The 24,142-nt window shown below is 34.1% G+C and overlaps 5 protein-coding genes and 1 pseudogene across 5 annotated transcripts; 4 read left to right on the top strand and 2 right to left on the bottom strand.

Annotated features, from left to right (window-relative positions):
* The first annotated feature begins 2 nt into the window (after nt 1-2).
* On the top strand, nt 3-1,572 carry LOC113498177 (annotated as a pseudogene).
* A 5,732-nt stretch (nt 1,573-7,304) lies between these two features.
* On the bottom strand, nt 7,305-8,142 carry LOC113498138 (protein lethal(2)essential for life-like). The gene has a single exon (XM_026878077.1). It carries the CDS (start codon nt 7,984-7,986, stop codon nt 7,438-7,440), a length of 549 nt encoding a protein of 182 aa, XP_026733878.1. The 5' UTR covers nt 7,987-8,142; the 3' UTR covers nt 7,305-7,437.
* Nucleotides 8,143-12,143: 4,001 nt separating this feature from the next.
* Nucleotides 12,144-13,488, top strand: LOC113498137 (protein lethal(2)essential for life-like). The gene has a single exon (XM_026878076.1). The coding sequence runs from the start codon at nt 12,563-12,565 to the stop codon at nt 13,337-13,339; it is 777 nt and encodes a 258-aa protein (XP_026733877.1). The 5' UTR covers nt 12,144-12,562; the 3' UTR covers nt 13,340-13,488.
* A 1,002-nt stretch (nt 13,489-14,490) lies between these two features.
* LOC113498141 (protein lethal(2)essential for life-like) lies at nt 14,491-15,090 on the top strand. The gene has a single exon (XM_026878081.1). It carries the CDS (start codon nt 14,580-14,582, stop codon nt 15,072-15,074), a length of 495 nt encoding a protein of 164 aa, XP_026733882.1. The 5' UTR covers nt 14,491-14,579; the 3' UTR covers nt 15,075-15,090.
* A 1,288-nt stretch (nt 15,091-16,378) lies between these two features.
* On the top strand, nt 16,379-17,018 carry LOC113498116 (protein lethal(2)essential for life-like). Its single transcript, XM_026878053.1, has one exon. It carries the CDS (start codon nt 16,422-16,424, stop codon nt 16,935-16,937), a length of 516 nt encoding a protein of 171 aa, XP_026733854.1. The 5' UTR covers nt 16,379-16,421; the 3' UTR covers nt 16,938-17,018.
* A 303-nt stretch (nt 17,019-17,321) lies between these two features.
* On the bottom strand, nt 17,322-20,869 carry LOC113498114 (facilitated trehalose transporter Tret1-like). The gene is made up of 3 exons (XM_026878051.1): nt 20,581-20,869; nt 19,091-19,223; nt 17,322-18,594 (listed from the first exon to the last, which is right to left on the bottom strand). Exons 1-3 carry the CDS (start codon nt 20,647-20,649, stop codon nt 17,378-17,380), a joined length of 1,419 nt encoding a protein of 472 aa, XP_026733852.1. The 5' UTR covers nt 20,650-20,869; the 3' UTR covers nt 17,322-17,377.
* Between the last annotated feature and the right edge of the window lie 3,273 nt (nt 20,870-24,142).

Here is a 24,142-nt window from a genome sequence, read left to right as displayed (position 1 = left end):
CGTCGCGCCTCGCGCACTACTCGCACGCCGCGCCCGCCTACCAGGCCTATAGGGGGCGCTGTTACTGCTACTCTGGATCCTTCATCTGTATGAGGCCTAATCCTGGTAAGATTTTTGTTTATCAATTCTTTTAGTGATAAGTACAAAGATTTCGAATGGAGTTTTGAAAACCAACTCTGTAGCTGTGCTAAAAGCAAGAACAATCTACAAAGCGCAGATTAGTGTCGAACATTGCAACATCTTTATTTTCCAAAAAGAAAATTTTGCCACCACTTATTTTATCAAATTTTTAAAGGTAATTTTGCATCAACATAGTCCACCATAACAAAATTTAATTTCAAAATGAATGACCGTAAATCAATAATTATTTTGAAAGTAATCAGCCCTTTTCGAAAATTTACTCTATTAACGCCATACTTAAAATATATTTATGTCCAGAAACCGAACTTGTTTTTCCAGGTGAATACAAGCTGCCAGAAGGTGTATACCTGCTCCTCGGTTCAGCGCAGTGGACGAAGCTCTGCTGCGACCCCACACCGGGCTGGGGGGCTGAAGACGCTGTCCGCCTACTGCAGCAGTACCTCTACTCTGTGCACAGTGAGGGGGTGAGTTTCCATATAAATGGAATGGAATAAAGTATTGAAATCAAAAGAGTTGTGACGTCATGAAAGCAACCTGAACGTATTTCATTTCTACAAACGTTACACAATACTAATCTAATTATTAGAAATTTAATATTTTTATTATCCTTTATAATTTGTTGACCTTTTCAAGAAAAACCAATAACAAAAAAGTGTACCATCACACATTGACTGACAAGAACAATAGGTATAGTTAGTGCGGCATTTAAAAAGGTTCGATACAAATTAATATTTTTTGTAAACTCTTTATCAACTTCTACTTTTTGCAGATGTATTTTAACAGTTTATATTCATATTTTCAGACAAACTGCACGCTGACTCTATTCAACATCAGCAATGAGAATGTAATCATCTCAGCGAGCGTGCCGCAGCGTGAGCAGGAGGCACTGCGAGAGGCCGGGGAGGCGCTACTTGATAGAGAAAAGGTAATTCTACCTGGTACTGGAGCTAGGACTGATTTAAATTATACAAAATATGAAAAGAGTTCCATGGCTTTCGATTTAGGGGTTTGTTAATAAAACAGCACTAGATAAAAGAGGATTTAATTCCGAAAGTGAAAAGGGAATTGCAAAGCATGATATAAAAAAATACGGAATAATTATGTTATTCAACTAAAATACGTTAGTTACAATCCTAATAAATTCCAATATTTTTGTTTTTTTGGTATTGATTTAACCATTGTCCATTGTTTAAATAATTTTCAGGAGGAATGCATCGACGTCCTCAAGGTGGTAAAATCCCGTATCACTCTCAGCACGAGGACATCTCCTCACACCTTCTCCTGTCGATCTTCAAAATCGCTGAAGTGGACGTCGTGTACCCCACCCCGCCAAGCTCCGCCATCACCTCCACAGGCCCATCACCATCCTCTACATCACCATTATTCTCATCACCTTTCTCTACAACTTCAACTCAACAATCTCCTTCATAAAAACTATCCTATTCTTCGAGCGTTTCGTCAATTGTTTCTCGAATTTATTGACTAATAAACTAAGCATCAAAGGGTTACCGACCCAAAACGTTTTAGACCTCGTTCCTTTCGAGAAATATTCCAATGAACATATCAAATTTGTATCTATTTTGAAATGTTACGATGAATTTATTGTTAGTAATGTAGATGTTGTAAATTACATTGAGAATCGGCACGATGCACTTGCTTTAGGTGACGCACAAGACAAACATATCACCGACGATCTAGACGTAAGTAAAGTAGATGTATATAATTATAAACAAATATACATATCATAAAAGCTGTGAGTATTACAATATTTAATAATTTTAATGAACTTGTTGCTGATGCAATTATACCTAAATATTTTTCTAGAGATGTGTACTACGAAATTGAATGTACTTATTATGATTCGATGAAGCTTTTTGGTGATTTTGTTTTTGGAAAAATCGCGTCCTCTTCTTATGGGATTGTAAAATCCGTTAGCCTAGGACTGACTCTAGTAGTAGTATGAAGACTGACATGAATAACTAAACATATCATAGTGGTATTCGTTTTATTTTCGACTTGTAACTGGTGCTTGTAGGTCGATCTTAAAGGCTGGGTTTTGTAAATAAGTGTATTACGCCTTTTACACTGTTAGACCTTCGGTTGGTTTCTCTGGTAGAGTAGAATGTTTAGTGCTGCGGATATCGTCGTTTTCTTCTTTTTTTTCAAATTCCATATTTCAATACGGCAACACAGAATGGTTTCTGTTTGATAAAATTATTATTTACTTTTTCCAAGAAAAATAAAAACTATATTTCGTTCGGTATGGAATATTTTTTGTATTTCTGCTGGTTTAACGCCCAAAAACAACTCTTTCAAGACTTGTTTTTGAGAAAGTGGAAGGATTCTCTACATAAGGTAGTGGTGTTTCACTCACAAAACTTACTTAAAGGTGATCTCCAACAAAACCTTCTTACTTCACGCAAAATTTTGGCGTCAAGGAATCAAGAATTTTCTCATCCTTTTTTTCCTTTTCTACACTAGAAATAACAGGTAGGTTGTGATACTCTTTAGAAAATTATCTTTTATTATCTTTTAAAGGAATATCTGCAGCATAAAACCTTTCTGTCTTTGTTTCCCTAACTAGATAGTAGCGGTTTATCGCCTTTAGTTAGTGACTGTACTTAGGTATCTATATCCATCAATGTGAATGCACGTTAGATTATGTTTGGGATTGGACAGAACTTAGTAATTGTAACAATTTTTATTCTTAATCTTATTTTTGAAGTTATACAGTCAGAAAAAAGTTCAAATTACAAATTATGCAATAATTCATTAAAAATCTTTTTATCTTGATAGCCATTTATAAAACATTCGAAGAATGAAAATATTAATAACGCCTTACCAAAATATGTTAGCAAATATTCTCGTTTCGCATTTTCTATATTATTTTATAGGCAGTTTTATTATACGACATCTATCAAAATTAAAAGGTATGCAACAAATAAAATTTTATTGAAGTTTTAAAATTTAGTTTTTAAAGTTATTTTTTTTTTCATTGGATGAAAATTATTTTACTATCACTATAACAAACTTTTTACAAATAAAAAAAAATGACTAAAGTTTATTTTGCATTATTCAGAACTTACTAAAAAACCTATTTATTAACCGATTAAGGGAAAGGGTATGGGAAATAATGAATAGAACCTTAGATTTATTAATAAAAAAAAAATTATTTATTTATAGCTTTCACTATAAAAGCTTGCTAAGTTTTGTCCAAAATCAAACAATTGTATTTAGGGGACACTTAGATAAATGTTTTTCCGGAACATTACACATTATAGAAAATGTAATGTAAATTGGTAAAAAATAAAGCTTTAATTTGAAGTAGACATAGAGTTCTTATGTTCTAAAAGAATCTTAATGAATAGACGTGTTAGTTATCTATTACTGTTCGACTGTTAAGTGTTGCCAGATAATAAAACTTTCTCTAGTTTCCACGTAAAGGGTTCGCTTGTTATATCTTGATCGATGTTCAAAACTTGTATCAAACAGGAAAAAATATTACCTACAAGTTATAAAGTAATTTAATCCGTGGTTTTCCTCAGGGATTGATATGTCAAAAATTAGTAAATGTTGCTATTCTTAAAAAAGGCTTTACCCTTTTCGGACAATTCTTAGAACTGGCAACACCGCTGCTTAGATACTTGGTGTACTGGACTTTCGTAGACGCAGATAGTTCCAGACTAATCTATTCATTATAATAAAGAGCATTTTGTTTAACGTCAAGTCTAAACAGATTTTTAATTATTATTGAAAATGGCATTGTGGGTGCGAGGCGCAAGACACGAGTCTCACTCTAATTTGAAAGGTAATGGTGGTGTCCCAGGTAATAAAAAAACAAATTTTATATGACACGAAATCTTAAAACTGTCATATTATTATTTGTAAAAGACGTTATAAAGGACAACATTCTTTCTGTTTATTTTTTTGAAATTAATTTAGCGAATTGTATGGACTAGTACCGTGTGAAATGGTAAAGCGTGAAAATATGCAACATATCATAATAACATATTTTTAAGTAAATAACTTGCAACAAATGCGTTATAATGTGTACTTCAAAAATACTAAAATGTTTAAAGAAAGTGAGTACCAAAATACTTAATTGCTTTCTTTCAGTTATAATCGAATTTTAACACAAAAATACAATTAATATAGACTAAAAATATCACACAAAGTTCTATCAAATACCTCTAAAAAGTAATTTTAGAACACAAAATACGAATGTGTTTATTCTTCCATAAAATAAAATATCACAAGAATTGGCCAAAGCTTTATTGAGTTAAAAACATTGGCCCGATACTGCTTCAGATAGCACAACACGCTGCAAGTATTTAATTTAGAAAACATATTTATTTAAAATAAAAATAAATATCATAGAAAATAAAAAGCTAATTATTAAAAATATTTATTATTTAAAAATAAATATATTATTAAGATTAATGAAAAATGTTTTGTATTTACTGGATCACATTAAATTAAAATATTATTATGTTTAAGTTTTCTTAGAGTTCACTTTATAAAAATAATAATATGTATATTTATAAATTGTTTTGAATAAATAAATATTGTTAAATGATTCTGTCATCAGTTTCCAACATTATTTATATGATAAGTATAAATTGTGATTCAAAAACAGATACATATCAAATTTGCGAAATTAAATGTTAACGAGACATATCAATAAAGCTCAATTTTATACTATTGTATTTATAGCGTTAGATGTTGCAAAGCAAAATGGCGTACATCTTATGTAGCTTAGATATTAGGACAAAGACGTAGTTATATTATAATATAAATTTACAAGAGAAATTAGAAAAAAATATTTCTAAAATTGAATGTTGACTTCTGGCCGTATTGCGAAGAATCAAAGCCATGACTGATCCATAAAAGGCTATTTTATAATAGCTTATTCCTTTGAATTGGAACAATCATGATTTTAAAACTCATAATACGGCTTATGTTGTAGAGGTGTCGTATAAAAATTATATTCATTTGTTTTTCTGTAAAATTTACTTTTACTTGTACATTTTCAACGTTGTTAATGATTGGTTAGAATAGAATACTGAATGTTTTTATTATAATAATGTCCTTATTTCGGACATCGTATTTAATATTGTTAGTGCACATGCCTCATGCCTTCCATGTAAATAAGATAGAAAATAGTGTACACACTGGAAATGTATAATTTTTAAAATGAAAATTATTAACTATCTGCACTCGAACTAAAACTCTTACAAAGATACAATCACGAACATGTGTAATTTGTTTTTAATATTTAATTGAATAATCTTTATTAAATAAAAAAATATTTATTTGTCAAAAATATTTATTTATAAATTAATATTAAATGTAAAATGTATTTATATTTTTATTGTTGGTTAAATTTTATTCTTATTATTTAAATAAATATTGATGTTAAGTTTTTTATTAAATTCGCTTGATAAGTGTGTGTTAGTTATATTACGGTGTCAACGACTATCTTAGTCTCGGTGTATAGCAAATGAAAGTAGTAATTTAATATCGGTTTGGGACTAAAAAAACCCTAAAAAGGGAACTTCAATATATTTTTGTCAGCCCACAATAAAAAATATTAGAGAAAAATAAATTTCCGTCCTAACTTTTAAGGTAGCATCTGTTTTTTATTTGTTATTCAATTTTCTAGATCTATACAAGTGACAATTTCGACGTCTTTACTCAAGCCTGTCTAAGCTTAATCTTTTTCGAAATAAAATTAAAACTGAGCAATAAAAAAAGTAAAGCTGTCTGTCAATATGTTAAGGCCAAGTTTATTTTTTCTGAAAAAAAAAAATCTTCTACAAAAATGAGAAAATATATTTTTATTTTTACGTTTTCCAAACCGATATTGAAGATTAAATAAATAAATTTAATAAAAAAAATGTGAATACACAGCACTGTAGTGATATATGCGTAACTGAGCTTCTAAAAGATTATCAATTGTTTTATACACTGAAACATGTAATAATGTAATAATTATTATTGTATTGTTTACGTCGTCAGCTGACGGGGTCTTATGTCATTTTGTTGTAGCTAAATAAAGAGATTCGTACAACTGTGTTTTTTCTTTACCTATACTTTTAACCGATTGCAAAGAAAATATTGTTATTTGTCAGCTAGGTGAGGTTCAGACACATAATATTTAGGGCCTATGAGGGTAATTTAAAAAAATATGAGTGCCAATTAAACAAAAGTGCGATACTTATTACGATGGATGCATAATTGTGCGGTTACAAAATACCCAGCGACTTTGACGGTGACAGGCGTTCCCTTGCAGTTCTATGTTTGGATTTGTAGACACAAGGTGCAGGTTCGAAACTTTAAAAAGATGATGTACTACTTTCTTAATGGGAAAACATCGTGAGGAAACCTAGATTCTAAATGTTGGAATCTGAAATCACGAACCTTCACGACCTAAAGCGTGACCATGATCAATATTCAAACCTAAACATGGGAAAATGCCTGAACCTGCCAGGGCCTGTTACAGATGAACCCTACATCTGTAGAAAGAATGACAATGAAGTTGAAGTCGATTTTGTGTCTGAAAATATACTCGTAATTGCTGTTATCATTTTTAAAAGATCAGAAAAAGTTAACAACAACAATTCCTCTGATTATCCAACAACACTAGAAGATAATATTTTCCTGCTTTAAAGTGAAAATAGAAACAAAAATTATTATAATCTCTTTCAGATACTGTCTTGGCTGTGTAGATTTGTGTCCATTTGAAATTCGCTAGTTTATTTTCGGTTAATCACTCAGAGATCTCATATAAAGGTATGCGACGCTTGGCAAGATAGATAGGAATGCTTTGATGCTTTCTAGAAAATTCCAGTCTGTCTAGATTATCTATCAGATATTTTGAGTGATGGATATTTTGGGTGAGTGTGTGATCAGACATTCTATTAATTAAATTAGTCAGTCGCAAGCAGAGCATAAGAATATTTTGATTGAATAAGTGTATGTTTCTAAACAGTTATATTTATGAGATTATTTCGCAATGAGCTCTTAGTTTATTATTCAAGTTTTTATGAAGTTGGTTTAGTCAAAGTAAAAATAATAAATTAAACTACCAACGAATTAAAATTATAATCTAACAATTTAATGAATACTTCTCAAACAGCGAGGGTACTCTTAATAAAACAAACTTTTAAAGCTGAAACTTAAATTTATTTATAATACAATAACAGTCTTAAATGGCACCGCCATAATATTTGGAATAGTTGAGACTCACACACATAATATAAAGTAACACAGCAGCACAAAAAAAAACACATTAATTTACTTTTCCTTCGGTTCTTCCGTTCCGTTGCTCTGGTCTTTGATTTCTTTGCGGACTGGTCCTGTTTGGGCAATGGGGACCTTCCTCTCTCCCTTGATGGCTTCAGGGACCTTCCTTGGGGCGGTGATGGTGAGGACTCCATCAGATGAGAGCCGCGACTCGACGTTCTCGGGCGCCGCGCCCTCCGGCAGCTGGTACCTCCTCACAAACTGACGACTGATGAAGCCGTGCTCGTCCTTCTTCTCCTCATGTTTACCTTCAACTACAATGTACCCGTCAGCTGTCTTCACAGAGATTTCTTCGGGAGCGAAGTGCTGGACGTCCAAGTTGATCTGTAGTTTGTCGTTCTCAGCCTTAATTGTGGAGCCGACGTCCCTCGCGGCAGCAGCCAGGTGTCTCCAGGGACGGTAGTAGTCGTTGCTCAGTAAAGGTCCGGCAGCAACTGATAGCAGGTCCTCAGGTGTCAAGGCAAGCCCGAAGTGCTGGTCCATCAGGCGGCGAGGGCGGCGGAAGCCGAAGTCGTCAAAGAAGTACGGGATGAGAGACATTTTTCGAATTTTCTCAATAAATCTTCTTTCAAATCTTCAAATAATAACTCCGATATATTCGCAGTAGATCGCAGTGTATCGCTTGGAGAGCTGTGAGAGCGCTTCAAGTTCACTTGTTGAGAGTTCGCTTGTTTTTCAACTGAATGCCTTTGCCGCGCTTTGCTCGAGTTTATATACCCGCCGCAGCGCCATCTAGTACGGAGTAGAAAATGCTCGAAGGATAATTTTAGTCAGCTGCGTCACACAGGGAAGCACAAACGAGGGGTCGCTTTGTGTTCTGTTTCCAGATAACGTGGAATGAACGTTCCAGATATATGTTATTCTAGTTATGTTTTGTAATTTATTTACTAATTTTCTGCAAGTTAATATTGCTGTTTTAGTAGTTATCATTCTGAAAATAAATTTATTGTATCTGTGTATTAAATTGAACAAGTTCGTCTAAACTCGGCATAATATCATCATCAAAGCTAATTTCCATACTTGTACCGTCAAACCGTTTCTCATAGCATGATTGACGAAAAATGGTATGATATTTTTTTACATAAGACAGAAAAACATTACTTAACCAAAATAAATGAACAGATAAATAGAGCATAACACTATCTCTGTCAGCGAAAGTAAATGCGAGCCGCGCATTGTGTAGCCCTGACGGCTGACGTTATCAGGGGTGAACGTACGAGCGAGTAGCGCCGAGAAACGCCCAGAACGTTCCACGCTCGGTCTATACTATTCCATACAATGTTACATATTCCAATAAAATCTAGTATTTTCTTTATAAGAAGGTCGCTTTTAAGGATCTGAAATAATACAATTATGTAGTAAAACATATTAAATGAGATTTGTAGAGGTTTTAAAAGGGGAATTCTAGTAAAAAACCATGTTTTTTAGCAGCAAAGTCTGTTTAGATTTGCGCTTTAAATGAAATGTTGTCGTAGGTTAGGTTTTAATGTTTTGTTGTTTGACGCGGTGCGTTATGTCATTTTACGATTATAGATCTTATTTACCGATTTAGGTAGGTTAAACGTTTTGGAGTTAGACTTGTTTCATTTTAATTATTGTCGTATATCTATTAGTTTTTTAGGAAATAGTAGGTAGGTAGATAGTGATGTGATTAAGGTTCGGAACTGCGTTGATTTAGAAAGAGTTTTTTATTTATTTCGATAGAGGAACGGGCTGATTTTGTAACTATGCAAGGTTTCGAGAAAAATACGAAATTTGCTGCAAAATGAGATGAATGAGTGTTGGCATTATATTGCGTCTTTCTGGAACTAATGAAATTCTAGCTGACATTGTTTTGTTTTGAATAAAAATGATTAATTCTAATTAATAGTCTAGAGTCTAGACCTTAGTAGTTAGCCAATTAACAAGAAAATTGAAACTATTATTCTTGATAATAATGACAATGTAAATAATTCATTAGAAGTGACAAATGAAAGTCAAATTACCGCCGACATTGTTTTGCAGAAAAATGATTAAATTCTAAACGTTTTATAATAGTCTAGACCTCAGTCGTTAGTCAATTAACATTGTTAGAAAATTGAAATAATTATAATTGATAATGAAAGATTCATTGGAACTTTAACCAGAATGTATAAGTAAATAGAATTCATTTTACTGTGACCTGTATACAAAGTTTAAAAGCAGACTGTTTCTGGACTCTTCCTTTTGTTCCGTTTCTAGATATTTTTACGACATCTATTGAATTGTGGGAGCGGCAGGTAAGTAGGTTGGTGGTAAACAAAAAGTATTATCTTAGGATTTTTGTTATTCATTGTATTAAACTATTTGTATAGTAGTTTTGATGCCTTACTTTTTTCGTTTTTGAGTACTTATTTTAAGTGTACATTATTGAAAATAGTTCGTCAATAATATATCTATGAATTAGAGTAAAACAAAAAAAAAGTTGAAATATTTACTTAAACATTTTTTACCTAACGTGTAGTTTATGGTCTATAACCTTTTATTCTAAACGACGGACATTAAATAGTCAACATTCTCATTAACGATAATTTCAAATTGCAAATCAAAGTATTGTAGTTAATCATCATTTAAATTAGTCCAGAATAAATAGGCCAAACTGAATTAATTTTCAGACTTTACAAAATCGATATCGGACAGTTTTTCTGGACGTTTCCTCGCGTTTCTACATTTTCTATCTTATTATATGTAGCTAGATAGGCACGGGTAAAATATCTTCCATTCATTTTCCATTTTTACGTTTAATACTCTATCTTATACATGTCATAATGTTAGCTATCATTCTCCTCTGTAACGGCTTTACCGATTTGTATGAAATTAAATTTGCATATTTTGTTATGTCAGAGAAGCGGTTACTACCTATATCTCATAACCCAAGGGTTGTCCAAATCTAATATTTTTTTGAATTCTTCCGTGAAGGTTTTTTTGGACCGGCAATTCCCTAGCTATATTTAGCTAATATTTCAATATGTCTCTACCTTTTAAGGACTTATCAAATATGTATTGTAGAGAAGATAATAAAATCATGTAGGTAGGTAGCAAAAAATAAATCATGGAATATCTCGTCACGCGTCACGCTCGTTCGTTCTAGAATACTTTTTCTAGATACCGGTTAAATACTACGATAATTAAGGCGTTGGTCATTTCATTAATGATTCTAGTGTGTCCAATTGAATCATAATTTAGTTGTTTGAATTTAAATGTCGTAGTACTTTTGTTAAATTATTAACAACATTATAAAAAAGTGGTCTCTAAGATTTGTTCCTACAGAATCGTTATTCGACGGTACCTATATAGAGTATCATTGTATCTAATAATTTTATTAGATCAATTGGAGATACAGCCGATTCCCAAACAGCTGATCAATTCATAAGTAGTTAATCAGACGGTTTGAATTATTGATAAACGCATTAACAAGTTGTAAAACTTGTGGTCAACCAATCATTTTGATAGTCAACTGTTTTGACAACAAAATAAATTTATCATCCTTTTAGAAACCATTGGGTAGTCATTTCTCTTCAGAAAATGGTCTGCCAAGCATTTTGTCAATACAATAATTGGAACTTAATTGTATTCACTTTGAGTGTACCATCCCGTACTGAATTTACAATTATTGTGCAGAAAAATGCTTAAGAAAATACGAAAATTGTAATTTTGAGAAAAATTTAATTCATTCATCGGTCGTTGTAAATAGCAGAATTGGGGCACTGCTTGATACACAAAGAAAAAATTATAATCTCATACGTCCATTACAAACCTCAATCGTATGTCGCCTCTCACACCACTGAGCCAACGACATACCCAGCCAAATTTCCTATATTGAGCTATGAGTGATCAAAGGGGGTCGGCCATGACAGTTTCGTTGCACACATCCATAAATTAATACAGCATACAGCATGCAGGCCTTTGTAACTATGTCCGGTCTACGTGAAAGGTTATTTACGAGTTTACCTGAGTTGGAAAGAGATATTACCCGATCAATACAGCCAGACAGTATGACTATATTTATAGTATAGTTATTTTATATGAAATCTGTCTGTGAATGTACTTGATTTGTGTTTCAACCCCTCGTCAGGTCCCTTTGATGTTGGGTTGAGTTATTTTATAATTGGTTTATTTGTTTTTGTTTTTTAAATGGTATGTTCTATTGAGGTGTGTATGATTTTGCGAGATGAAGGGATTTGTATTTGGGATGTAAAGGATACTAATTATTGTTAAAATTATAATTTACCGTTGCCTTAGATCTATGGGGTTAAAGAAAATGCCTCGAATTAGCCAGCCTGATTGTGATTGTGAAAAAAATACATTGCCGTTACTCGACCCCACTCGGCTCAACATTAACTTCAGTTCTATTTTCATTTGCCCTGGTTGAAATTTAAGTGCAGAAAGAATTTTTACATGAGAAAGCACTGATAATTTTCTGTCATCTGATCGGATTAGGCTTCGCCCATTTGCCGTTTCTAATTAAACCTGGTTTATCCTCGAATCAATTCAGTTCCGAACGATCATTTTATAAAGAACCGGTTGATAACCACAATTAGCCGTTATATTACGCCCTCAAGTACTTAATCATCTCGTAAATAATAACAAAAAAATATTAAATTAATTAAATAATTAGTAAATTTATTTGGTTGAAAAACTTGTTTCTAAAATTTGCCTATCTCCAATCCCCACCTAATTGTATTCAATTCCAGAATCATATTTCTTTTAACGCTACCATATTCAATACCAAAATAGCCATATGTACAAAATTATGTAAACGAAGATTACTCAACAGATCCGCGGACTTGTTTACAAACATTACATACATACACACCCTAATGTCGTTGAACTTCCCGAAAAATCACGAACCCGCCCCGAAGCCCGGCGGCCCAGACAAAGCGACGCGCGCCTGTGTGCGTGTGATAACGTGCAATAGTGTGCGCCAGCGGATTAATTGTGTTCATCCTACTCGACACCAGATGGCGCTCTCCTGCATCTATAAATATGACCCGCGCTCGCCGGCCGGCGCTCACTTAATATCTAAGCTATCGAAGCGATAACAGTCATTGAATAATATCGTTATCATTCAAGCACACCGAGGTTGATCTTGGAGATCATGTCTCTGCTACCACTCTTAGTGGGGTGCGAGGGTCACCCTCACATCGCGCACCCGCATCCGTCGTTACGTCGCGCGTACGTGCCGCAGCGCTATCATTGGCCGAGCCGACTTGCGGAGCAGGACTTCGGGCTGCCCATCATGCCCGATGACATACTGACCAACATAGCGCATCCTTTGCAAACCGAGGATTACTACCGGCCGTGGCGCCACAGGGGCCTTTACGACCGCGAAATCGGTTCCAACATCAAGACCGATAAGACCAAGATGACCATCAATCTGGATGTCCAGCACTTCACTCCCGACGAGCTGAATGTTAAGACCGTTGGTAACTTCGTCGTTGTGGAGGGCAGGCACGAGGAGAAGAAGGACGAGCACGGCTACATCACCCGGAGGTTCGTGCGGCGCTACCAGCTGCCGGAGGGCGTGGCGCCCGAGAACGTCGAGTCGCGCCTCTCATCGGACGGCGTCCTCACCATCATCGCGCCTCGCAAGACGCCTGAAGCAGCTACAGGAGAGAGAAAAGTTCAAATTACCCAAACAGGGCCCATTCGAAAGGAAATCAAATTGGAGGGTAACATACCCCGGCCCGACAACTACAACTCCACCTACGTTCCAACTCCGGGACAACATTTCCATCTTGTCCAGGGTGTGACCGGGGTGAACCCGGTCCCACCGGCGGAGGCTGCCCCCGCGACTCCTGCGGCCGAGCCTGCCGCTGAGGAAGCCACCGAGGGTGCTCCGCCCCCCGCCGAGGCCGAAGAGGAACAGAAGTGAACTGCCTGTGGTACACATCTAGTCCGTTAGCATTTATTTTTTCGCATTCCTAAGCTTAGTCTAAGACTGATTCATTTGTAATTTAGTTTTAAGTGCGCTATTAAACTTTATTTATTAATATCTTCCTGAAAATGTTTTTTATTCAACCCTTTATGAGACAAAGCAAAGCAATATAAATATCTAGACCAGTATATCAAAGAGATTTCCAGTTTCGAATAACAATGTTGCGATAACGCCTATTGCTAATGTTTTACATGATACACGCATATTCGCAAAGAGCAATTGCTATTTTAAAGAATTTGTGATTAATGCACCCTTGCATAGCTAGTTATGCGAATAATACACATATAACTTGTAACCAGAATAAAACAAATGCAGTCCCTTAATTTAAAAGATTATTCCGATAATCTTGGAAGCTGAAACCCAATAGTTTTGTACAGAGGTAGAAGGAAGAGACATCTACAGTAAGTATCAAACTCAAAATGTAAGTATTATGATATATGGCCAGAAACATGGCAAAAAGTAACTACATTAAAGGCAATAATAAGAATTCAAATATATATATATATTTTTTTTGATTTTACCAATATTAGTGAGTAGTGGTAATATGGCGAAATCTTCGGAGACAATATTATTTTTTCGTTCGTTTTATTACGATTTAAAGAGTAATTGAGTATTATGGGGCGCATTTCAAAGGGTTCCTAATGTTTTTTTGCACGTTTACGGATAGCAAATAATACTTAAACCAATTTTATGTGAGCGGTATTTAAGACAAGCTACTTAATCACAACGCCTGTATAGCATGTTTATAGCAAATAAAGGAATGCAATACGATCGTAATTGATATTATTGAGATTTATATATTAAGGTTAATTAGATGCGACCTTCCAGTAAATCTTTAAATGGAAACTAATAATAATATTTTATTATTATTGCAAAAAGAGTATTCTTAATGGTACCTATTATAATATGACAACGTTTATTTATTTTATTTATTTATTTAATAGTTCATGTACACAGATACACACACAGAGTACAGAAAACGTTCTGCTTACGCTATCCAGAAAGGAGGGTCATATTAACCTCCTTACATTCGAAGGACACGCAACAAATTCCTTGAACCGAAAAGCTTAAACATGTATTAATACGTCAAAAAAGTATTATGTCAAAATGACAAACCATGTCAGATCAAACAAAATGAAAAAATAATTTATAAAAATATACAAAAAAAAATCAAAAAATGATTCTTAAACCGTTATTGACATTTAGTGCTATCCGCCCACCATACTACACACCAGTGAAGACTACAAGAAGCTTGCGACCGACCATCAAGATAGGCAAAGATAGGTTTCAACTGACATTGAACGTACGACAGTTTAACAAGGACGAACTGAAAGTCAAGGCTCACCCAGAATACGTCACGATCGAAGGGAAACAAGAAAAGAATACAGCTCAAGGATACCTTTTGAGGCAATTCGTGAGAAAATTCAAGTTACCCGATGGTTGTGAACCTTCCAAAATTGAGTCGAGACTTTCCACTGATGGTGTGCTTACTATAGTTGCTCCAAGAGCTAGCCATGAAGCTTCGCTACCTCTAGAACCTGTGTCTGTGCCTATTAATTATGGAAAAGATGATAGGAAGCAGATACAAGTGGAAGCGAAGCCTGATGAGAGAGTAGGGCCCGGGGCGCCTTACTGTAGCGCCTTCCCAAAAGTCAAGGCTAGACCGAAATAAAGAATCGTTTTTATGATTTGTGTTCTTTTAATATTTTTCATTTCCTTGGTTTTAGAAGTATCTATAAGTGAGGAAATTCTGAAATCCATATTTATTGTATAAGACCTTCCAATTAATTGATTAAGACAAATTTTAAAACTAAAGAATTATTAAGACAAAAAAGGGTAACTGAAGCAAAACTATTTTTGTAGATCTTCAAATAACTTAACATATTGTATATCCCACAAATAAATTAGCAGCTTTTCAGCTAAAATACATAATATTGTTTGAGAAATTTCAACATTCTATTAAAAACCATGTTGATTAAATCCTTCCTTAATATCTATACAGGGTTAGGTTCATTTGTCGACATCAAATAAACGAGTTTATACGTTTCATATTTCACCCACCCCAGCGCCCTGCCGTCTGCACCTCAGTTCATTGCTCTCGTACAAAACCTAGATATAGTCACAAACTATCTACGTGCAACAAGCACTTATTGATCCGATCTAAAAATAATTTCTAAAGCGAGACGAAGACGTTCGCAGCATTTCTTCGTAGGCGTTTTGTTTACAGTATAGATTTAAATAGATTTAGATTATGTACATACAAATTCTCGTAGATTAGAGAGGGTGTTTTTACCGTTATGGAGATTTACTATTTATTATGATTGATATGTGTATATACATTTTGGCATGTCGTTACGACCATTGAGTGCAAGTGTATTTAAAAATAACCAATACTTTGAAGCTTAAGTAACAGGTCAACGAAAATCAAAGCCAAATGGTTACAATTTTTTTTTTCACTCCATATTGGCAAGAAGCCTTTGCCCAGCTTTGGGACATTAATTTCAAGCCGATAATAAATGTTTCCAGAAATAAAACCAAGCACAAAACTTTGACGGATAGCCGAGTGGTTGAGGTCACCACGTCAAACACGCTGTGCGCGACTTGTCGCGGGTTCATTCCCCGCATAAGATAAACGCATTCGTGGATCAGTCTGTCTTTGTGCATATGATTATTTTGAATGTTTGTGAAACCCTCCGCGACACAATAATTAAATTCCATAGTAAGTTTTTTTTTAAATAAAGCATGTTCTACATTTCATTCAGTAACACCATCATTAACAATAACAAGCTGTTTAAACACGCGTCAGAAACGCGCTCACAAAACACGTATATTTATCAAAGTTTAATGAAGATACAATGTTATACGCCAACGTTCAAACGTCACTATCGAATGCATCGGGAACTTTCTCGCTCTAAATACTGAAACACTTGCCAAAGGTGACTCACCATCCTCGCTCATATATAAACGGAACGCGATCCTATTCTCGTAGACTAAAAAGATACGCTGAATAGATAACACAATGCCTCTCCGTCCATTTTTCTTGAATTACGACTTGCCGCAATTCCCGCGGAGTTTGTTAGACCAGAGTTTCGGTCTAGCACTCACGCCTCAAGACATCGCTTCAGCTGCTGTCAGCCCTCTGAGCCCGCTAATCGCTGGAGCTCAACCCTGGTGGCCTAAACCAGGATCAACAGTCAAGATCGACAAAGACAAATGTCAGATCAACGTGGATGTCCAACACTTCGCTCCTGATGAAATCACAGTGAAGACCAGTAATGGATACATTGTGATTGAAGGTAAACATGAGGAGAAAGAGGATGAGCACGGTTACGTCTCGAGGCAGTTTGTTAGGAGGTTCAAGTTGCCTGAGGAAAGTGATCCTGATCTCGTGGAGTCAAGGTTGTCGTCAGATGGTATTCTAACAGTTGTAGCTCCTAAGAAATCTGAAGCGGTCACTGGAGAGAGGGCTGTCCCCATCACACACACCGGACCAGTCAGGCAGGACGTTGCCAACGTTGAAACTCCATCAAAATGAGCGAACTGTAATTATAATTAAGACTGCATCTGTTTTGTTAAGTTTTTGTATTTCTATTTTGTAATAAAATTGTATCTGAAATTCTGTGTTTTTCTTCGATTTTTCGTTACTCTTCGTTACGTTTCTGAATAGTTTGTATTTTTAGATGTTGTTTAGTATGTCGAGTTCGCGCACTCCAATGCCAAGTGCTACATATATCAGACCAGAAATACGAAATATGTCAACATTTCTGGAGTTGCTACAAAATGATTTATTAAGGCTACAAATAACAAAACGTTTGGCGGCTCTATAGAAATAACTTTAATAATTCAGAGCTGATATTATTTGTACATATTGTTCAAGACTAGAATCTAATTATCTTAAATTTAAATATATCTTAGTAAGTCACATGTATCTTGTAATATAATTTAACGCAGTAACTTGAATAAACTACATTTGTTTTATACAGTTGTATTGGCCGATGTTTGTTTGCCTTCCTTTTCGAACATTTCATTTTCAATCTCTTGTAGAGACTTCCCATTCGTATCTGGTATAATAAAATGCAGAATTATACCAGAAATTAATGTGGACGCCGCAAAACCAGCATACATCACCTGTTCACCAAGTCTAAACATAATTTCTGGTGATACTTTCACGGAAATGAATAATAAAGCGAACGATAATCCAGAACTCATACCAGAGCCGTAACCGCGAACCTTTGCCGGGAATATTTCTGCCACGAAAGACCAGGATATACTGGTTAACGCACTGGCGACAGCAATATAAATGACCATGCACATCACAGCCACCCATACCATTCCTTCAGGCTTCAAATATAAGTAAACGACTAAACTTATAAGAACAACTGTAGCTATAAAACAACATGAGACAAAAAAGGTTTTTCTCGGAATTATTTTTGCAACCAAGCACATAAACACTGCCGTCAATATTCTAAGTCCATCGGTCCCTAACATCAACATGTAAGCATCAATATCCCCTGCAAAGGTCTTCTCGAATATGACTTGAGCGTAAAAGGTTAAAGTGTTAATCCCACACCACTGAACAGCTACAAACAGTAGGAATATCGTAGCCAAAGACTTCAAAAAAGGTCTACTGAAAATTAGATTCACACTTTCTTTAAAGGCTGATATTTCACTTTTATCTTTGGTCTTTTCTAGAACTTTTGCGAGTTCCCTTTCTGCTGCTTCACCAGTACCTCTGAATAGGCGGAAAGATTTTATGCCATCTTCGATTTTCCCTTTTGAGAGCAGCCAGAGCGGGCTTTCCATTAGACACATCAGGATAGCTATGCATAACATGTTGGGTAGAGCGAAAATAAAGCAGCTCGTCTTCCAATACACATACTTGCCTACTGTGTGACTCATTAAGGATCCTATATGGAGTAATAAAGAAGGCACAAATAGGCCAATTGCTCTGTACTTGGGATCGGTAATTTCTCCGATATACACGATACTGTTTGGTCTGATGGCTCCAGTGCTTATTCCCGTGATGAATCTCCCTATGAGCATAGCGGTGTTGCCATTAGCGAAGCCCATGATTACCCAGCCGATGGTGAAGGGGATGACCAGGACAATCTGGCCAGCTCTCCTGCCAAGACCATCACTCATGGATCCCGAGAAGAGGCATCCCATCATCATCGCTAAAGGTGAGATTGACGCTGTAATAGGAAAATAAGCTCCTCAATTTATCACGCCGTTAAAGATACCATATCTGTAAGAACGGTTTGAGTATTGAACACGGACCTCCACGAGCTTGCTTACTGGGAGTTAGCGATTAAAGTTTCCAATGTTTGGAATCCAGGTTTCCTCACGATTCATTATAATTAAAAAAACATACATATATATCTTTTGCAGTCGCCTTGCTTGTCGTTTGTCGTAGAGGCCTGTGTTGGAATCGAACCTGGGCATTAATGCAAAGCCACCACGATGCTAATTATCGGTAGTATTTCTTTTCGTAGTAATTTAAGCAGGAGTTGATAGTCTCAGACTCAAAAAGTCCCATCACATCTTCGATTAAATTACAAGTTCAAAAGAAATTTCGAATTACATACATAGATCTGTCTTAAGTAACCCTTTAAAAAAATCCCGGATTTCTTTCCTTAAAAGTCACCACGAGAATAAAAAAAGATATAACAATTAGGTTTAAAAACTTACCAATCCATGAGTCATAAGCCTTATCGTACTGGTAATAAGGATCATGTTCGAGTTGAGGTAACAGCACCGCAGTGAAACCAAAAGTTAGACCTCCACTCAGAGATAGTAACGATGATGCGAATGTGCCAAAAAACTGGAAAAACAAATGAAGATAAGAATAAAATAATGATTAAAAAGTCAAGACTCTTGAATTAAAGGATTGCAACGCATTGCCATACACCGACACAAAAACGCGGATGACGTTGCACGGCGGTTCAGGTATAGTCAGTAAAAGTCTGACACTACCCATTTCCTCCCCCGAGGGAGTGGGTGTCCATGAGGATTGACCGCCTTAACCAAAAAATGTTTCCGAAGGTCATGATTACGACATACACACATGAGACAGCTACTTAATAAATATTAGGTTTTACTGAAAAAATCTTAGGATTTGGTTCGGGCTTTTAAGTAACTTATACAACATTGTCTGAGCCACCAGTGTCGTAACCAGAGTTCAAAACTCAAATATACGTATTTATATCTTCTTATAAAACTTCTGGAAATTCTAGTCAAGTTTAGGTATTTCTTCTTCAATTATACAGATACTTTTATCTGCCTATCTTTTTGCAGTATTTATCAAAACAGATGTAACAGATTACATAGTAAATGCAATTGGAAATGCCTAAGTGGTGATAAAATATTAATAGTAAATGCAATTGGATGGAGTGGTGATAAAATATTAAGTACCTACTTTTGTGAGCTAAAGTCAAATTATAAGATATTTGACCCAATTTGAAATACTTGTTTTTCACCTTGTTAGACTCTTATCTGTATTATAACTTTAGTATAGATGTCTAGAGTAAAAACTAAATTTTTTGGGTACGGAACTCTAAAAATGATGTTAAAACGGATAAAAACTGAACTTTATTAGTAAGGCTCCGCACTCTGGCTGTCTGTCTGTCACTATCTCATGATCCGTGATACCTAGACAGTATATTTTCGGAATCTAAGTTGCTGCGTTACTAACAAAAAAATAGCTGCTGTCGTATGATAATAAAAAAATGTAATTAAAAAAATAACTTTATTTGCACCTTACATTAATTTAACAATAGGTTTACAGAATTAAAAGATTAAAAATTTGAAAATCTTAACTTAAGTAATAAGTAGAACTTGATTAATAGATTTCTAGAAATACTCCTATAAATCTTATCCTATTTCTAGAAACCCGGTTTTTAACGAAGTAAGGTGTCTCTAAGAATTATACAGATCCGATAATTTTTTAGTCAAATTTTTATCCATTTCTTTTTTCGTAATTTAGAAATAAATAAATTTGCATTTATTTATTTCTAAAACAAAAGTTTTTATTTGAAGACACTTAGTTAGTGGCGCGGTTCCAAAGTGTCATTCTTATGGAGAAGAACCGGCAAGAAACTCTATAAACTCCATTTAAAAATAAAATTTACACAAAAAATATACCATCAATACAAATACATAAAAAATAAATATTGTATTACCTGTCTATAAATATGCGCGGATTCAGCAAACTTCGGTGCTATACCTCGTAATATGTTAATTTTCGTCATCTTCGTACTATCCTATCACATCTCAGTTTCTTGTGAATATATAATCTTAAACCAGTTAGCAAACGACGAGTTCTTAGTTCTAGACAAAAACTGCTGGATCTGTAATGAAATAGGTAGGTATTAAGAAGGTTATATTGTATGTACTATTTTTTGCTTATTAAATACTCAATATCTTATTAACATTTACTATTAATACTTATTACATTTGTAAATAACCAGGGCCCCGTTTCTGCTATTTACAATGACCGATAAATAAATGATAGTAGGATTCAATTTGAAACTTTTTCTATTCTATTAAGCTTTATGCCAACGATTGATCATGAGTGTACCGTGATCAGGAGTGTTCCTTAATTTCCAATTATTGTGTAGGAAAAATGCTGACAATACAAAAAGTCTCATTTTCAGCAAATTTTCATTAATTCAAATGCGATTGGAAATTGCAGAATTGGGGCCCGGTTTCTGTTGGATTGTAATATGGACACAAATTTAGACAATATTGGGCATAATATAGCATTTTTATAGGCAAGAGGAGGAAGAGCACTGAGTGTTGTATTAAGGCAATAGAAATCAAGACTATGGATGATAATGGCGTGGCGACCTTGTGGTTCTATGGATGGATTTGTATGCACGAGATCCAGGTTCGATTCTAGCGCATGCAAAGTACCAATGTGACTTTCAAATTAATATTATGTACTTTCTTAATGTTTTTAAGACATATTTAACAAACGGTGATGAAAAATATCGTGAGTAAGTCTGGTTTCCAAATATTTGGTATATTTTTTTATAAATAGTGTCCAATGACATAAATTAATTGAAATTATAATATATATATATATAATATAATGTAATTGAAAACTGCTTTCTCTTTAAGTGTTACATTTATACACACACGAAAACGTAGCTTTTTAAATTTATAATATTGAGAAGTATTAAAAAACGTATACACGAAAACAAAATTACGGAACTTAGGCGCTAAATGCATAAAATTAAATTGGAAACCAGTATTTCTTAAAATAGATATCAAAGAATGATTGTAAACCAGTTTTATTGGTTTTAATAACATATCTTAACTTTTCAAGAATTAATTTATAATTTTACAATTAAAATAAATAATAAAAAACACCCTACAATCGCACAACAATTTACTAAAGTTCCTATTCTTTGGTAAAAATTTTGTACGCCAATTGCTGGCAAAGCATGTATGGGTCTGATTTAATTTTAACACCTTATGTAACAAAAATACCTCTGTTTTTTTTAAACATATTCCCGTGCTTACACAAAATGAAGTATCTTTTTATCTTTTACCTATCATAAGCATTAAAATAAAAAAGCTTTGTTATAGAAAGGCAATCATTAATTTCGAAAAATAAATGTCTTCCAAGACAAACAGCTCGAAAACTCTTTTGAACAACTCGATGACAATTTGTATGAAGGACCTTTTTTTATTCTTTTAACTTATTACACGGTTTAACTTATTAAGTTATTAGTTATTAAAAATATTTATTAGTCATTAAAGATATTAAAAAGAACAGTCAACTCCAAATAGGTTAAACAAAAACAAGTTTGTGAACGCGATTAATCACGACTTATCTAATGAATAATATTAAATTATCTAATGAAAATACCAATTTTTTGTTTAATACTCGTTATAGCAACAGAAATACATCGTCTGCTAAAATTTAAACCAGTTATTATATTACTTTCTTTTTATATAGTTTGATATACCAAAATAAGGCTCATTTTCCCACGTTTTTATTCAAATTTTTCGTGTTTCTCGTTCCGGTTGGATTTTTGCAACTCAATTTTGAGGCACTTCTCAATAAGCTAGCTGGCTAAAATTTTCAAGGTAGCTTCAAAATCGATAATAATAAAATTTACAACTATAAAAACGGCTGGACCGATTTTGATAAAATTTGAACGGAGTGACATGGTCAATAGATAGACAAAGACATTTAAAAACGTGGATATTTAGATTTTTGATATCTAAGTACTTTTTTTTACCCTTCAGGTACAGATCACCAAAAAGACTGGTATCCGCTTAAATACGAAGTCAGTCTAGGAAATAGCCATTTGTCCCAGTTTAAGATTTTTTATAAGATGTTATTATTTATTTTTGACTTTTATCTGCAGTTTTGTAATATTAGTTATCGAATTAGCTTTATCTTATATAATCCGTATTAGACAAATAGTAGACCGCAATTGGATAAATAACTTACGTTTAAAGGTAGATAAATAATTTATAATAATACACGATAAAAATTATGAAACCAAAAAAAATATGAAAAAATACTCACTCAACTATCCTTAGTAAAATATCTTCCGAACTGCAAAAACACCGTTAATTATACTTTTTAAATTATTCTCACGTATTTTTTTTTAATAATTACGACAAAATTTATAAAATTGCACTAAATAAAGTAATTTTCATAACCTATCTTCCTCAATTATAAAATTAACCTTTTCGGTTATCAAATAAAGTTTCCCTATAAATATCAATTAAGTTTACTAACCCGTTTGATAATCAATTCGATACTAAGTTGGAAACTGGCGGCGGCGGTATGTTGCAGCTAGAATGATGAAATATACATAATTGGACAAACAAGTTTTTGTCGGATCTCGATATTATACGAACCGACAATTCGTCCATATTGACTACTACATATACATTTAGTTGATTTTACTAGTTTATTTTAGGCCAGTAGAGTTGATAATGACGAAGGTTGCCATCAGATTTGGTTGCCCCCCCCCCCTAGGTCGCGCCCTAGATGCCAGATAGCGGCGTATACGAGGAGCGTCCAAGCGCATGCGCCTTTATCATCTAAAAGGCCTATCTTTAGCAGAACTGCACTGAATTGTATAATTGGAATACATTTCCAAACGTTCGCCCCGCACAACTTTTAAACGGCTTCATCGATTTTATGAAACATGTCTAAGAGATCTGAAAACACTCGCAAATCATTGAAATAGCTTAATCGCTTAATACATTGAAATCGCTCAATTCGTTCGGGAGCTATGATGCCACATGGCCAGGGGATGGGATGGGATGGTCAGACAGGCACATGAGACTTATAAGCAAAAGTAAACATCTCACGGCCGGGCTCATTTTTGGTAATCTATTGTATCACCTACATTTACACAAAATTTTATCAAAATGGTTTAGCCTTTTAAGAGTGAAATAGATCCGAACATGGCATACACCATCTAACTCGATCTAACCAACTTTTGCTACATAAAATTTGGGCTATTGGTAAAATTATGTTCAATGGGAATGTTTCCTTAACAAAAACATGATGACTAAGTATTTGTCGGATACCTAAATTAAATACATTTGCAATATACTTTATAATAATAAGTAAATTCAAGAATATCTAGGTATTAGATATAACTTTATCTTGAGGTTAAGTACTAAATGACGTAGTGTTACAAGGATTTTCTATTTTATTACTTTTCAATTAATTTGTTGGCTAATTAATAATTGTTTTTAATATTAACT

The sequence above is a fragment of the Trichoplusia ni genome, chromosome 10 (assembly GCF_003590095.1).
Source record: "Trichoplusia ni isolate ovarian cell line Hi5 chromosome 10, tn1, whole genome shotgun sequence".
In the NCBI taxonomy this organism is placed as follows: Eukaryota; Metazoa; Arthropoda; class Insecta; order Lepidoptera; family Noctuidae; genus Trichoplusia; species Trichoplusia ni.
Note: the sequence above shows the minus strand (reverse complement) of the source record. Positions and strands in the feature narration are given on the sequence as shown.